The sequence below is a fragment of the Dioscorea cayenensis genome, chromosome 1, assembly GCF_009730915.1.
Source record: "Dioscorea cayenensis subsp. rotundata cultivar TDr96_F1 chromosome 1, TDr96_F1_v2_PseudoChromosome.rev07_lg8_w22 25.fasta, whole genome shotgun sequence".
Classification (NCBI taxonomy): domain Eukaryota; kingdom Viridiplantae; phylum Streptophyta; class Magnoliopsida; order Dioscoreales; family Dioscoreaceae; genus Dioscorea; species Dioscorea cayenensis.
Genome location: NC_052471.1, coordinates 28,899,282 through 28,916,352, shown reverse-complemented (window position 1 = coordinate 28,916,352; position 17,071 = coordinate 28,899,282). Strand labels below are relative to the sequence as shown.

At 33.9% G+C, this 17,071-nt stretch overlaps 2 protein-coding genes across 2 annotated transcripts; both read right to left on the bottom strand.

The window, feature by feature from the left end:
- Positions 1 to 2,444: 2,444 nt before the first annotated feature.
- On the bottom strand, positions 2,445 to 4,389 carry LOC120270756 (high-affinity nitrate transporter 2.1-like). The gene is made up of 3 exons (XM_039277850.1): positions 4,004 to 4,389; positions 3,565 to 3,916; positions 2,445 to 3,440 (listed from the first exon to the last, which is right to left on the bottom strand). The coding sequence occupies exons 1-3, from the start codon at positions 4,387 to 4,389 to the stop codon at positions 2,655 to 2,657; spliced, it is 1,524 nt and encodes a 507-aa protein (XP_039133784.1). The 3' UTR covers positions 2,445 to 2,654.
- Positions 4,390 to 7,839: 3,450 nt separating this feature from the next.
- On the bottom strand, positions 7,840 to 10,023 carry LOC120258408. Its single transcript, XM_039265797.1, has one exon. The coding sequence runs from the start codon at positions 10,021 to 10,023 to the stop codon at positions 7,840 to 7,842; it is 2,184 nt and encodes a 727-aa protein (XP_039121731.1).
- Between the last annotated feature and the right edge of the window lie 7,048 nt (positions 10,024 to 17,071).

Sequence of the window (17,071 nt, the reverse complement as noted above, 5' to 3'; positions counted from 1 at the left end):
AGATATTTACAACCATCTTATTAAATTATAAAAAAAAAGAAAATTTACGAGGAAATCCCTCCAATGCTTCCGGTTCAATAAAAAAATCTCTAAATTTTTTTATATCCTTAAAAAGTTTATATTTTTCAAATAATTTATTTTTAAACTTAAATTTATATAAAATTACTAAATTGCCTTTATTTTGCTCATGTCACTTATCACTAGCTACAAATTTGGTGCCGGCAAGTTGAAGTGGTGGTAAATTTACTGGTGCACTTTCAACTAGGTGTGTGAGGGAGTGAGTTTGTCCTCATGCCAATAGGTCTATATGCTCAAACACGAAGTGGACAAGCTTCATTATTGGTAAAATAGGGGTATTTTTGGTATTATTAAAATCTACTAAGATTATAAAGATAAAAAAATTCAAAAAATAAGGAAATAAAAAGAATGCAAAAGATTGTCAAAGGGATCAACCAGGTAAGTTGTAGAGTGATAGGTAATTTTCAGCAGAACTCTTTAACAAATAAATTCACATGAAGATCTTTAAATTATTTATATTTATTAAAAAAGGTAGACTAATACAAATTTTCTTTGTCTAATTTATCTTATTTAGACATGTGGGAATATGGTAATTTTCTATTTGAAATTTGATTTGTTAGAAAATTTTGGTCATAGAATAGAGTGGAATAGATGAATTATTAAGGTTTCATTCATATAACAATTTTATTGAATTTTTTATTTTTGCCAAATTATTAAATAACCAGCATTTTCTTTTAATAATTGCATACCAAATCAAATAGATTTTTTTTTTAAAGTATGAACACAATTAAATTCACCAAATCAAATCAGCTTAAAAAAAAATCAAACTAATGAAATTTTAATTGATAATAGTTAAATATATTTTTTTTCAAATATTACATTATAGTATATAATACTAATTTAGTTTAGTTAATAAGTGGAAAACTTAATAAAAAAATTTTAAATATGTTTTTATTGAATTATTCAGTTAACCAAACCATTTGCTCAAAGCTTCCAACTTGCAATTTCTTAATGATAAATTCCAAGTTTAGATAAATTTGCAAGTCATATTGAAGGTATGATAAGTCATTAACTTCAAGCAATTAAAAACAAATAACTTACCTCAATGTATGTGTGATTAGTGATGTAATCAAATGAGAATAATTTAAAATAAAGAAGCAAACATCATTAGTATTAAACTATGTTACTTTCTTAATTAATTTTGACAATTCCCACATAGTGACTCCCCTTCATGTATAAAGAAACCTCTATGATTAACCAAAATTAATGTTTAATTAGTGTTAATTAAATTAGTCAACACCTTGAGATCATACACAATACCCTTAAGCTTCTTCTAACTTCCCACCTCTCTTCCAAAATTCAAGGGGTTAATTTATTATAAAAATTAATATATAATTAGATACCTCCCACCTTTCAATAGATTCAAGTGTTTAGGATATACTTTGTATACTCTTCTTTGATTCTTTACGATTCTCTCTCAGCTAACGATAAAATTCATTATTAAGAGGAAATTAAAGTTAATCAAGTAAATCTTATCAATTCAATTTATAATCATAGTTGTTACAAGGAACTATCATCTTATAGTACTTATTAATGATAAAGATTATCCAACTGACTTGGATGCATATTTATCATAGGTTTTTTTTGTTCTCATGCAATGTAATTTCTCAATTCTGACACAAGATACTTATTAGATCGAATAGAATAATTTTGTGCCGTATTCTAAGTTGACATTTTGTGCATCTTTCTCAATCACATAAATATATTTCAAATACGATTATACTAATATTGATCTACCAAACTCAATTAATGTTTGAAATTAAGTTTATGGGTGAGAGTAGTACATATGGATGACTTTTCACAAATTTTCACAAAAAGACACAATTAGACTTAAAAAAACCCTACTTTAGATTTAGTAGGATGCTCTCCGTTGCTCTCTCTTGATCTTTAAAAAAACCCTACAAAAAGACACAAATTCTCCGTTGCTCTCTCTTGATCTTTTCATAATACAATTATATAAGCTTGAAAAAATTAAAAAGAACAAGAGAAGCTCCATTCAAATGAGACTAATCAAATTATACATGTTGTACAAAGAAACTAGCTAGCTAGCTAGATAGAGATATGTAACTGTTGCCATTCACTCAGAATTCGAATCCAACCTAAATAGCCTTTTGTATTTTTTTTTAATATCTTTGGTATATTTTTTTGTAATTTTTGTTTGTGCTTTTTAATAAATTCACTTTATTAAAAATAAATAAAAATAAAAAATTATATCAGCCGAAACAAGTCAAGTCTAAAAAAATTACTCTAGTTTTTTTTTAATATAATTACTAATATTTGGCCATATGTCTTAATTATAACAAAGAAACAAGCACTAAAATTAAAATTACGTAAGGTAAATATACACATATTCTTGGTTTGCCAAACTTCTTAGATCTTATCTTATTCTTGGTATCATAATTAAAATTAAGATAGAGAAGAATTAAAACAAACTCAAGCATCCATTTACTACATTATACATACATACATATAAATATATATATATATATATATGGTGTCACAAATCAAGTGACCAAAAGATACATAAACCCTAATTATCAGTGAACTTTCACCATCTTCACCATCTTCCTTGACGTCTAAACACTCATAGGAGTAGTATTAGGAGGTGTCTGTGCCGACGCAACGACACCCCGTCCCCTTTCCGACCGGCTATTCTCCGCAAACTTCATGCTTCCTTGGTGCAACCCCTTTAGTTTCTCCTCCTCATTCCATTCAGACTCATAGTAATACTCTTCTGTGCATTTCTCTGGATTGCTTGAAGGTGGCAATAACATGCTTCCCCATTGAGGGAAGTGCACCAAAGTCACCGGAAGGGTACATGCCATTATCATGATGCCCATGTATGACAATCCTGTGGCAGTTGAATACTTGGAGCTTGTGAAGAATAACAATTGAGTGAGGCCGGAGCCGAAATTCCCTCCGGCACCAGTCATTCCGGAAATTATTCCCAATGATCTCCGTGATATGAAAGGGATAACGCCGAAGATGGCGCCGCATGCAGCTTGAGCACAAATGGAGAAACAAATCATGGCAAAGACCGAGATCAGAAGTGTATTTGCTCGGCCCAGCCAGAGGCAGAACGCGCCACCGAGAGTTTGTAGTATCCATATATTCCATAGACGAGCGCGCATTCCAAACCGGCGAGCTCCAAGGTCCGACATGTAGCCTCCGAATGGCCGGGCCAGGAGGTTCGCCATTCCAAAGCATGCGGCGATTGTGCCGGCTAATCGGAGGTTGAGATCGAACCGATCAAAGTAGTATTCGGCGATAACATTGTCTGTGGTGAGCTCTACTCCCATGCAGTAGCCATAGAGGAGGACAAAGACCCATGTTCTGTAGTTTGTTACTCCATTCCATAATACCTGATTAATTTCATCAACAAATCACATACGATGTGTGTGCCAGTATCGTAATAATTGGGTTTATTTAATATATTAATATTGTGCAGAAAGAACAGTTTTCATCGATGAATTGTAGGATACATACCTTTGAGAACTTGTCTTTGTTTGCGTTTCCGGTCTTTTGGAGGCTGCCAAGGTTGCCGTCAGGGAGATCTTGGCCGAGGGTGAGAACAAAAATACCCATGATAATATGCATACAGCCGGGGATGAAGAAGGCGATGCGCCAAGCGGTGAAAGGCGTGGCGCCGGCCTTATGAATAACATCATAGACGAGTGGCATCAATAGTTGTGTTGCACCACCACCCATGTTCCCCCATCCGGCCGCCGTCCCGTTCACCAAACCGATGATCTTGCTATTAAACATTGTGCTCATCCAATATTGGCATGACACAAATGTTGCTAATGAAAATCCGATCATGAACCTCATAACGATATACCTACATAAAATGAATAAATATGAATTTGAATATATAAGCTTGAGTTTCTCGTGCAATAAATATCAAAGTTTAAAATAAAATTATTACCCCGCGGGAGAGGAAACAAGCGACATGCAAAAGACAGTAGGAGCGGAAAGCATGATAAGAAAAGCACAACCATAGCGAGGGCCGAGAAGATCACACACGGCCCCCATAGCAAGCCTTGAGAAGATACTACCAGAGACAGAAGCAACCCCGGCGTTACCGACATCGCTTTTTGTGAGATTAAGGTTGTCACGGATGATCGGAACCAGAGGAGCGGAGGCGAAAGTGGAGACGAAACAAGTGAAAAAGGAAATCCATGAAAGATGAAAGGTTCTCATATGAGGATTTTTAAAGGAGAAGAGTTTGAATTTCGTCGCCTTATGTTCGGAGTCGACGGGGAGATCGAACTCCGGCTCTTTGCCGGAGATTCCTCCTCTTCCCTCTTCCATATCTCTTCCAAGTTGAGGAGTGAGCTTGAGATGTGTTAAGAGAAAAGGAAAGGAGAGGTGAATGGTTTGAGTTGTGAGAGTTTAGGGGGAACTAAAGAGTATATTTATAGTGAGTAGCCGTTGACATTTGAAATTATAAAAGCTTATGAAATGCAAAGGGTTAGTGCACAATGAGATTCAAACCATGGCGCCGCATCTCTTCTCACCCTTCCTACCAAGGGCCACATTGTAATACTAGTTGATATATATATATATATATATATGATATACTAGTTGATATACGTATATATATGATTAAATTAATTAATTAATTACTTTGGAAGCCGACCTTGGAGATTTACTTGAAGGAGGAAGAACTATTCGTATACAACGATCTAGTTTTGAAGAAATATATTACATGATCGATGTGAAAACTATGAAATACTTGAAAACAAAAATATGTGAGAATTTTTAAAAATAAATTTTGTAAGTTATTTATTTGTTTATTTTAAAAATTGATCTAGCTAGTTACTTGAAATAAAAATATAAAGAATTATTTGTAATGATCTATTTTTGAAGAAACAGATTACATGAATATACTACAACTTTGAAAAACTTGAAAAATGCAAAGATATCAGAGTTTTTAAAAATAATATATAAAGATATGTTCGATCACGTGAGCATTGTTGTTATGTTCTTATGTTATTAATTGGGGTTGAAAAAAATAAGGAATTTTTTCCAAATAAATAGTAAGAGTTTATAAAACATTTTTTTAGTGATTTAATGTTAGAATTTAGATAAAATAATTGATGAATAAAAAATAATTTATTATCTGAAGAAAAACAAATCAATGAAGAAATTACTTTGGAGAAGAAAATAGAATAGGTTTTTCATCATTCTCGAAAAGAAACAATATGAGATATTTAACATACAAGTGTAGACTAATAACCCTAAAAAGTAGGAACTAATTGCTAACAAAAAGGAACCTAAAAGGAAAGAGTACAAATATTACAACTATGGAAATAATTCAAATGTTACAGCTGTGAAGATATGTATCTTTGATTGGAGCAATTTTCTCTTCACCCCCCCTTCAAGTTGGAGCCTCTTGGAAGCCCAACTTGGAACAAAGAAAGAAATGTTGTGATTCACCAAGGGGTTTAGTCATGAGGTCAGCAAGCTGTAATGAAGATGGAATGTGCGCCGTCTGAATGAAGCCATCTTGAATTTTCTCACGAGTAAAATGACAATCAATATCCAAGTGTTTAGTGCGCTCGTGGTAACAAGGATTGGCGGCAATCAACTGGGCAGCCTTGTTGTCACAAAAAAGTGTCATTGGTAACTCAATATTAACATGTAGATCTGCGAGAAGATAACTGAGCCAAAGAAGTTCACATGTAGTGGAAGCCATGCTACGATATTCGGCTTCGGTGGAAGAACGAGAAACAGTGGTTTGTTTCTTGGTCTTCCAAGAAACAAGAGAATGGCCCATGAAAATACAATATCCAGTTAGAGACCGTCGAGTCATCAAGCAGCCCGCCCAATCACTGTCAGTAAAACCAGTGATTTTTAAAGATTGTTGAAAGGGATAGAACAAACCTTTGGAAAGAGTCCCTTTTAGATAGCGAAGAACATGCATAGCAGCTGAGCCCATATGGGGGTTCTTTAGGAGTAGAAACAAATTGACTAAGGTGTTGAACCGCATATGAAATATCGTGTCTAGTCATACCGAGATATAGTAAGCTGACCAATGAGACGCCGATAGCTCTCACTATCTCGATAAGGGTGCGCCTCATGAAGGTCGAGTTTAAGCCCTCGAGGGAGAGGGAACCGAGCCGGTTTAGCTCCAAAGAATACCGTAATCGAGAAGAATATCAAGAACATATTTGCGTTGGTGAAGCATTGTGCCTTGGTCAGTCGTGCAGATTTCAATGCCAAGAAAGTACTTGGCAAGCCCCAAGTCTTTAATAGTAAACTGATGATCCAAAGCAGCTTTGGTATGAGTAATTTCTGCAGGAAAATTACCTGTGAGAAGAACATCGTCCACATAGACAAGTGCCACGGTAATATGTACACCATCATGCTTAACAAAAAGAGAGTAATCATGCTTCGACTGAATATAACCAAGGCTCAACAAGAAACGAGTAAATTCTTGATTCCATTGGCGAGAAGCTTGCTTTAAACCATAAAGTGAGCGCTTCAATTGACATACCAATCCAGGTGTAGGAACTGAATAACCTTCAAGTGGATACATATAAATCTCTTCATCAATATAGCCATGCAAGAAGGCATTATTGATGTCGAGTTGATGCATAGGCCATCGATGAGCAGTGGCGAGAGCAATAAGAACCCTAACAGTGGCCAATTTAGCAACAGGACTAAATGTGTGTTTGTAATCAAGTCCCTCCTTCTGATTATACCCCTTCACAACCAACCGGGCCTTCAATCGTTCCACACTACCATCAGGATTAAGTTTAACCTTGTAAACCCATTTGGAGTGAATGGCTTTTTGACCTTGTGGCAATTGCACCAATTCCCAAGTCTCATTCTTCTCAAGAGCAGCAAGCTCATTGTCCATCGCAGCTACCCACCCTGGGTCTTGTTTAGCTTGTGCATAACAAGAAGGTTCTTGGATAGAAAATACATGGGCTAAAAAACTCACATAATCTTTAGGATAAGTAGAAAGACTATGAGGTGTTAATAATGGGTAACAAATAATGGAAGGAGAAGAATCAGTAGTGGAATGGCATTTAGCCTTTTGGACTGCACCAACAAAATCATCAAGCCATACGGGATGAGTTTTCTGCCTCTGAGATCTCCTAAGTGCAAGTGGTGGAGTGTGTGAAGAGGAGGAAGAAGGAGACGACTCAAGAGAAGGAGAAGGCACGTAGTAGAAGGTGATGGAGGAGAGATATGTGAAATACCTTGGTTGTCATCATTTGAAGAAGAAAAGGGAACAAGAGAAATAGGGGTATGGCCCATGGTGGGAACATCATCATGTGAAAGACTATTAGAATCAACAAGTGGTGAGTTAGGTGTTGCATTTTCAGTAGAGTTTGGAAAAGAAGACAAGGGTTCTAATGGGAAATGACAAGAACCATGGGCCATGTCTTCAAAAAGCAAGAGGAGGTAGAGTAGGGGAAGTAGATGTAGGCATATCACAAGCCTTAAGATGAGCCGGATTAAAAAGGAAAAAAAGTTGTTCTTTGAAGGTGACATCTCTACTATAAAGAATGGAATGGTTTTCCAAATCAAATAATTTATATCCTTTTTTATTTGAAGGATAACCTATGAAGATACAACGCCTAGATCTAGGAGACATTTTTATCATAATTCGTCCAAGAATTTGGGCAAAGCACAAGCAACCCATGACTCTTAAATGATCATAAGATGGTTTATGGCCATGAAGGGCCTCAAAGGGAGTTTTCCAACCTAAAACAGACATAGGCATGCGATTAATGAGATAAGTGGCTGTTAAAATACATTCTCCCCAAAAAAATGCTTAGGAAGATGAGCATGAATCTTAAGGGCTCTAGCAAGATCAAGAAGATGACGGTGTTTCCGCTCAACAACCCCATTTTGTTGAGGAGTATGGGGCATGCTAGTTTGATGTATTATACCCTTTTTGAGAAAATAAGCACTACACTCATGTTTGACTACTTCAGTACCATTATCGGATCGAATTTGTTTCGGCCTAGCATGAAAATGATTTTTAACAAATTTGAGAAAGGAAATAAAAGTAGAACAAACATGAGTTTTATTAGGAAGAAGATATGTCCAGGTGCCCCTAGTTTTGTCATCCACAATTGTGAAAAAATATCTTGCACCTGATAAATCAAGTGTTCTATAAGGCCCCCATAAATCAACATGAACCAGTTCAAAAGGAAGTGATACTTGCGTAGTATGCTTTGGAAACGGCAACCGATGATGTTTAGCCAATGAACAAACATCGCAAAAGAAATCCTTGTGAACTAATTGTTTACAATGATCCAAATGAATGAGTTTTGAAACAGAAGAATGACCAATTCTTGAATGTAAAATATGTAAATCAAGCTGAGAATGCAAAGCCAAATTTTCAGAAAACACTACACCACTAGACTTATTAGCATCAACAGAAGCAGAAACTGGGCTTGTCTTGGCAAGAGACTTGAATTTGTACAATCCATTGGACCAAATTCCTTCAGCAATTATTGAGGCATTAGAAGGGTCCTGAAAAACACATTTGTTAGGTAAGAATAAAGCAGTAAAATTTGATGTTTTGAGCATTTGTCCAACAGATAAAAGGTTAAACTTAAAATCAGGTACATAAAGGACATTGGTAAGAACTAGGTTAGGTTGAAGAAAAATATGTCCAATGTACCTTACTAATTTGGTGGTAGCATCAGGAAGTTTTATGGGTATAGGGTGAGGTAAAAGTTGAATGGAATGAAAAAGAGACAAATGTGGGGACATGTGATTTGAAGCCCCTGTATCTACTATCCATTCACAATCTTGATATGTGTGACTAAAGCAAGAAAGAGCAATAGCTTTATAAAAAGGAGTACCTGCAAAGTTGTTTGAAGTATTCCCCATTTCATAAGTCTCTCCCACATGATTTTTTCCTTTAAAAATCTTCATCATTTGTTCACAAACAGCAGTAACAAGATGTTGATCGACCCCAGCCTTTCCTGATCCTTCTGCCACCCCAAAATTCAAAGGTGTGTCACCTTGATCTTCAACTTCAACATGAGCTGCCACTCTAGTTCCCATGTTCTTCTTCTTCCTGCCTTTATACCAATCGGGATAACCTATGATCTCAAAACAATGATCAATAGTATGTCCATCGCTTCGACAATGAGTGCAAAATTTCTTATCCCCTATTTTGATAGTTTTGATGTTTCTTTGGTTACTTTGAGTTCTCTTCCCCACCGTGTCGGCAAAGAAAGCAGATGATTCTGGAACAAAATGTGTTACTTGCTTCTGTGTCTCAACCTGTTGCACCAGATAATATGCTCTATTGATAGAAGGTAAAGGATCCATTGAGAGGATATGGTTCCTAACCGATTCATAATCATCATTCAATCTCATTAGAAATTGCATCAACTTGTTCTTCATTTCCAACTCCATGAATTTTTCCATGACACCACATGCACACTTCTCCATGTGTCCACAACTGCACACAGGTATCCCATTGAGATTATTTAATTCATCCCAACATCTTTTCAATTTGGAATAATAGGTAGCCACATTTTGGTTTCCCTGTGTTATTTGATTTAAATCTCTCTGGATTTGGTAGATTAAGGGAGCATTACTTTGTCCAAATCTCTCCTTAACATCACACCATAAATCATAAGCAGACTTGGCAAACAAAAAGCCTTGAGAAAATTCAGTCACCATTGAATTAAGAATCCAACAAGTCACCATGTAATCACACCTTATCCACCTCTGCAAATTCTGATCTGTAGTTGCTGGTTTTCGACAAGAACCGTCAATGAACCCTAACTTCAGTTTAGCACCCAAAGCCATTTGAATCGATCTACTCCATCCGAGAAAGTTCGATCCATTAAAAAGTGCACTGGTTAAGGTCATACCTGGGTGATCCGAATTTGCGAGATGCAACGGATCGTTGATAAGGTTAAGTTGAGGGTTGGGGACGATGGAATCAGTCGGCGTTGCCATTGTTGCAGATTTCCAATATATTTTTTTTTTCTTCTCAAAAAAAACTTCAAAACTTTAAAACTCAATCAACTGATCGAGTATTTCAGCAAAAGCGATTAATCACTCCTTGCTCTTGATACCATAAAGAAAAACAAATCAATGAAGAAATTACTTTGGAGAAGAAAATAGAATAGGTTTTTCATCATTCTCGAAAAGAAACAATATGAGATATTTAACATACAAGTGTAGACTAATAACCCTAAAAAGTAGGAACTAATTGCTAACAAAAAGGAACCTGAAAGGAAAGAGTACAAATATTACAACTATGGAAATAATTCAAATGTTACAGCTGTGAAGATATGTATCTTTGATTGGAGCAATTTTCTCTTCATTATCTTTATATTTTTTTTAAATAAATCATAATTTTCCTTTATTCTGAATGCAACAAGAAAAAATGTAGAATTTTTTTGAAATATATATTTATATATTTTTTGAATTCACCATTTTCTAGCGTGTGTATGTGTGTTTTAATTTATTTATGAGGATCTAATTCAAACCCCTGAATAGTATGATGTCATTTGATGTATCTTCAATATATATATATATATATATAGAGAGAGAGAGAGAGAGAGAGAGATTCTAAATAGTCAAGGTAGAATATTCAAGAGATTCCTCAAGGTGGGCGGCACAAACTAATTAACATCTAAAGGAAAATTTTGAGGACTCTAATTTATTTATTTTATTTTATCATTTGAAAATAGGAATGGGGTGGGGCGGGGAATCTCCGTTCCCCTCGGGGCCCCGCCCCGACAGGGTGGGGATTCCCCGAAACATCCCCCCGCGGGGCGGGGAGCGGGGAAAAATTCGTCCCCCCCTAGCGGGACAGGGCGGGGGCGGGGAATGGTCTCCCCGCCCCGCTCCCCGCGGGGAACCCCGTGGGGAATCCCCGCGGGGCACGGAGATTCCCCATGCCACGCGGGGATTCCCCAAAAAAATATATTATATATTTTTAATATATTTATTAAAGATTATTTCAACATTAACATAATATTATATATATATATATATATATATATATAATCAATAAATATTTATTTGTTAATATTTTAAGTTATTATTATGGAACTCACAATTATTTCATACAACTTATTAACTATTTAAATTTATATATTTCATTAAAACATATATGGTATTTCTTTTAAATTTATATATTTTTAGTTATTATTATGTATTTCTTTATTTTTGAAGATTCTTGTTTATGGTCAACAATTCAAGCTATTTGTTCTACATTTGATGAAGAGGAGGATGAGAATGATGAGGTAAATATGATTTTTTATAAAATTTTATCTTTAATCTTGATATTATTTATAATCTTATTATATATTTACAATTTTGTTTATTATTGAAGGAGGAGTTATCATGTCAAGATGCTAGTGGTAGTGGAATTGGATTCTTAATATAAATGACTTGGAGAAAGAAGAAACAAATTGATGGAAGCATAAAATTATTGTGCTAGTTTTGCATTATGAATTTTATTTAATGGATTTGTAATTTTTAATTTAGTTTTTAAACTTTATGTTATTTGTACCTTTAATGTTGTTGTTTCATCAAACATTATATTATGACTTGTTAGGAGAAATATTTTTGTGTGAATTTTTTTATTTTTATATATGATGTGTATGATGTTGTAAAAACTTTGGTTGAGAGTTTTTTTATTTTATTTCATCATACATTATATTTTTTTGTATTTTCAATTGATATATAGCATCTTTTAGCATATGTGTAACATAAATGCATTAGAAATATTATAGTTATTTATAGAAAATTTTTATATTAATGTTTTGGGCGGGGCGGGGATCCCCGCAGGGGAGTGAGCAGTGGAGGATTTTTCCCCCGCGGGGAATTTTAACTGGGGAATCCCCGCCCCGTGGAGAGCGGGGATGGGGACGGGGGCGCCCCACCCCCATTCCTATTTGAAAAGGGGGACAAGTCACATGTCATAGGCATGTGTATCACAAAAAATTGATCATTTAGCTTGCACACACTCATCCAATATACATAAAAATTATGCTGCATGGTCGCTCTTACAATTAAAAATTTTTTTTACATAAAAATATTTAGCTTATTATAAACTATAGGTGATTAAAATCTTCATAAAACAACTTTTGCAATGGGGCATACCGCTAAATCAAAAGTCATTTAATGACCACTAATCTATTTGATAAATTCTAAATTTATTTAAATTTATTATAATAAATCATATATATATACATGATATTCATCAAGGCTTCTTACAGATTAATGGGATTTATTTTATCATTATTTAAAAAAGGATAAACGTTTCACAACGTGATATCAAACCTAGTCATTAGGAAGGTGATGAATGGACTTTTTAAAAATACTAACATATTGGTTTTTTTTATGGACACTATTTTTTTTAATCTCAAAAATAAAATATTTTATTTTTTTATCTTATTATTAATTTGTAAAACGTTATATTTGTTTCAACTGCATTTATTTTGAAAAAAAATATGTTATTATTATTATTATTATTATTATTATTATTATTATTATTATTTGATGGTTCCGGTGGGGGTGTGATGTGCTAAGTTTACTCAAAAACTTACTCAAAGATCAAACACTCACACACATTCAAAACAAGATAAAGGAGACAAGCAAATTGGTAACCCAGTTCGGCACAACCTTGCCTACATCTGGGGGGCCAGACCCGGAGAAACAATCCACTAAAAGAGGTATAGGAACAAAGAGTACAACACTCACTCACTCTTTCAATACAAAGAATATCCTCTCAAGATTGCCCGACGGCCATACTCTCAACTCTCACCGAAGAGTCTTTCACAATTGGCTCGCGCTAAATCTTCAAGCAGGATCTCTTATATAGACGCACCGACGTCTAATAAAGTTACCTCTTTTAGAATTCTCAGCTGCTTCCTAACTTGGACACCTTCCAAAGTTAGGTGTTGCAACATGGCCCACCTTACTGAACATGACTGAGTTCTAGCCAAATGCAACCGAATATGTGACCTTCAATTTCCCGGTTCCTTCAGTCCGCCTCGTAGCAGTTGACTCGAACTGAGCTCCTCCTGCCTACAGCTGCTTCCTTTCTCATGTCACTTTAGAAGATCTCCCTCTCCCGAGGGACGTGCCCACCAAGGCACACACGACCATCTCACCCAAGATAGCCGCCGAAGATCTCTCGATCTTCTTTCCAAACTTGGCCCAAGTTTGGTCTTCTAAATTATCTTCTTTTGGCACATGAAATATTGTTACTAAACTTGATCTCATCTTCATCCAAGTTTAGTCTTCAATATTTTCAAGCATGATCTTCAATCATCCATGCTTGGATCTCCAAATCTCTAATCATATCTTATGCAATCTTCAATCAATCTCCACACATGATTAGTCTCCAAGAATAGTTCCACCCATAGATAGCTCTTGGATCTTTCTTCAATTAATGATGCTAAATATGGTCTTGATAATCTCTTTGGCATGTCTTTACCTTATTTAGTTTGTGTCTTCAAATAGCTTCACACAAAACTAAATCTTGTGTCTTTTAATAGCTTCATATAATCTTCATGATCTTGAACTCTTGCCAATAATAGAATATTCCTCTCTCTTCAAATAGATCTTTCTAAAAAAGAGCTCTATCAAAGATATGAATAATTATCCCGGATCTTACGAAGGATAGATAATCATACCTAAAATAAAAACTTACCCTTTTTGAAGAGATCATATAGTCTTGATGCACTTACCAAAAATTGTTTATCATCATATGATTGTATTGAGAGGAATATCTACCAAATAAAATCTTCAATCTTGATCTTCATAAAATCTCCACCTAGATCTTTATCACATGTCATGACCTCATCCTTTGCCACATCATCATCCTAGTCACCATTTCTTTTGATGCGTCATTTCTAGCCACGTCATCATCCTCATGCCATGTCACCATTTGGCTTGTCATATAATGTCAATTCACGTCATCAGACTTAATATTATTATTATTATTATTATTATTATTATTATTATTATTATTATTATTATTATTATTATTATAACTTGTTTGTGTCCATAGTTTTTTGAAGTTAAATTAGTATTTTGCTTGAATAACTTATTTTTAATTTAAACAACAATAATTGCATTAAGTATAAATAAAATATAGTCAAATAGATCCATCATTTTTTTATATTATATATTCTACTCCGTGTTGGACAAGTAGTTCAATAATGTCTGGGTTATTTACATAAAGATCATAAATTATGCCTAGTAGGATCAGAGATTCTATCTATGTGTATACATGTATGTCCTATAATTGGAATCATCTTTAGTCCACACACAAGTTACTAAATACAAATAATTTTAAACAATTTAAACAATAAATAGCTTTCAAAAAACATATAGAACAATTAGTATTTTAATAATGTTAAGTCTGATGACATGGATTGGCATTATATGACAAGTCAAGTAGTGACATGGCAAGAGGATAGTGACGTGCCATGTGATGACTCATCAAAAGAAGATGTGACTAGGATGATGATGTGGCAAAACATTAATGAAGCTTCAAGGGATATGAAGATCAAGGTGGAGATTTTATTTAAAAGATGTTCCTCTCAATAAAGTCATGTGATGATCAACTATTTTTGGAAAGTGCATCAAGTCTAAAGGATCTCTTCAAGAAAGGCAAGTTTTATTTAAAGTATGTTTATCTATCCTTGGTAAGATCTGGGATGATAAATTATATCTTTGATAGAGCTCCTTTTTATAAAGATCTATTTGAAGAGAGAGAGGAATAGTCTATCATTGGCAAGAATTCAAAATCATGAAGATTGTATGAAGCTATTAGAAGACACAAAGTTTAACTTGGCATGAAGTTGTTAGAAGACACAAGATTTAGTTTGGTGTGAAGGTATTTAAAGACACAAACTAAATAAGGTAAGGACAAGCCAAGGAGATTATCAAGACCATATTTAGCATCACTAATTGAAGGAAGATCCAAAAGCTATCTATGGCTGGAACTATTCATGGAGACTTATCATGTGTGGAGATTGATTGAAGATTGCATTAGAGATTTAGAAATCCAAGCATGGATGATTGAAGATCGTGCTTGAAGATAATGAAGGCTAAACTTGGATGAAGATGAGATCAAGTTTAGTAACAATTTTTCCATGAGTCAAACGAAGATCATTTGGGAAGACCAAACTTGGGTCAAGTTTGGAAAGAAGATCGGGAGATCTTCTGTGGCTATCTTTGGCTATCTTTGGCTATTGTAGTGACTAGAGGAAGGAAGCAGCTGCAAGCAGGAGGAGCTTGGGTCGAGTCAACTGCTACGAGGCGGACTGAATGAACCGGGAGGTTGAAGGTCGCAGATTCGGGTGCATCTGGTTAGAACTCAGTCATGTTCAGTAAGGTGGGTCATGTTGAAACTAGGTGTTACAACATCTAACTTTGGAAGGTGTCCAAGTTAGGAAGCCGCGGAGAATTCTAAAAGAGGTAACTTTATTAGACGTTGGTACGTCTATATAAGAAATCATGCTTGAAGATTTAGGATGAGCCAACCAGGGAGAGACTCTTGGGTGAGAGTTGAGTGTGTGGCCGTCGTACAATCTTGAGAGGATATTTTTTGTATTGAGAGAGTGAGAGAGTGTTGTACTCTTTGTTCTTATACCTATTTTAGTGGATTGTTTCTCCGGGCCTAGCCCCCCAGATGTAGGCAAGGTTGTGCTAAACTGGGTTACCAATTTGCATGTCTCCTTTCTCTTGATGTTTGATTGTGTGTGTGTTTAATCTTTGAGTGAGTTTTTGAGTGAACTTAGCACATCACACCCTCCACCGGAACCATCAAATAATAATAATAATAATAATAATAATAATAATAATAATAACTTAATATAATTGTGGTTTTAAAAAATATATAAATGTCAAAAATTATTATTATTTATACAAAATATCTTAAAAAATGAATAATAATAATAATAATAATAATAATAATATGATATTTTTTTAAATAAATATGGTTGAAAAAAACTTTTTAAAAACTAATAATAACTTAAAAATTGTTTAATTAGACAAAATAATATTTTACTTTTGTAACTTTTTAAAGAAAATGGTGTCCATAAAAAAATCAATATTTTAGTATTTTTTTTTTTTAAAAGTCCACTCATCACCTACATGATGACTATGTTTGATGTTATGTTTTAAAACCTATATTGATAAATAAATTTCATATGAGTTATTTAGACAATTAAAAAAATTATATTAAAAAAAAGCCAAAAAAAAAAATAAAAAGTTGTTTTGAAATAGGCTATTAAAAAACAACCAAAAGAAATAAGAATTTTAAAAAGTTAGTTAAAGAAGATATAAGCGATTGATTTATTAAATTAAATAATTTAACAAGTTAATTTATTACAATAAGTAATTATCATAATTATACAATAAGTAATTATTATAATTATAATGATAAGGATTTAAAAAATTTGAGTTGCCTCATCCTTGAGCTATTTCTACATAAATGGATAGGCCTTTCAACAAGGAGTCGTTGAGGATTACCAAACCCTTATCTTCATGCAAATATAATTTATGAGGAAGAAGAACTTGCAAGGAAGTTTGTATGATATGTTAATAAAGTTAAATAAATTGAGACAAGGGCTATATATGTATCCATTCTATTTTTTTTAAGTATTTTCTTATTTAGTCATCCTCATATTAATATTTATTATTTTCAAAAATCAACTGTCAAACTTTATTAATATATCATACAAAGTTCCTAAGGTTTATATTAAGCACAATTTATATTAGCATATCATACTAAACCTTATTAATCATGTAAGTACACTCTCAATATCATGTTATTTATAAACATTTGTGAAATCCTTAATTAAAAAACTTAGAAAAGAATTTTCCCTCAATTAGTCAACATTTTTATATGTATATTTGCCACAAGTCATCAAGATATTTAAATGATATGAACTTAATTTAATGAACAATTATTGGGCTTGATGTATTGTAAAATTAAAGAAATTTCATTCAAACTTAAAGGTGCCTTTTGAGA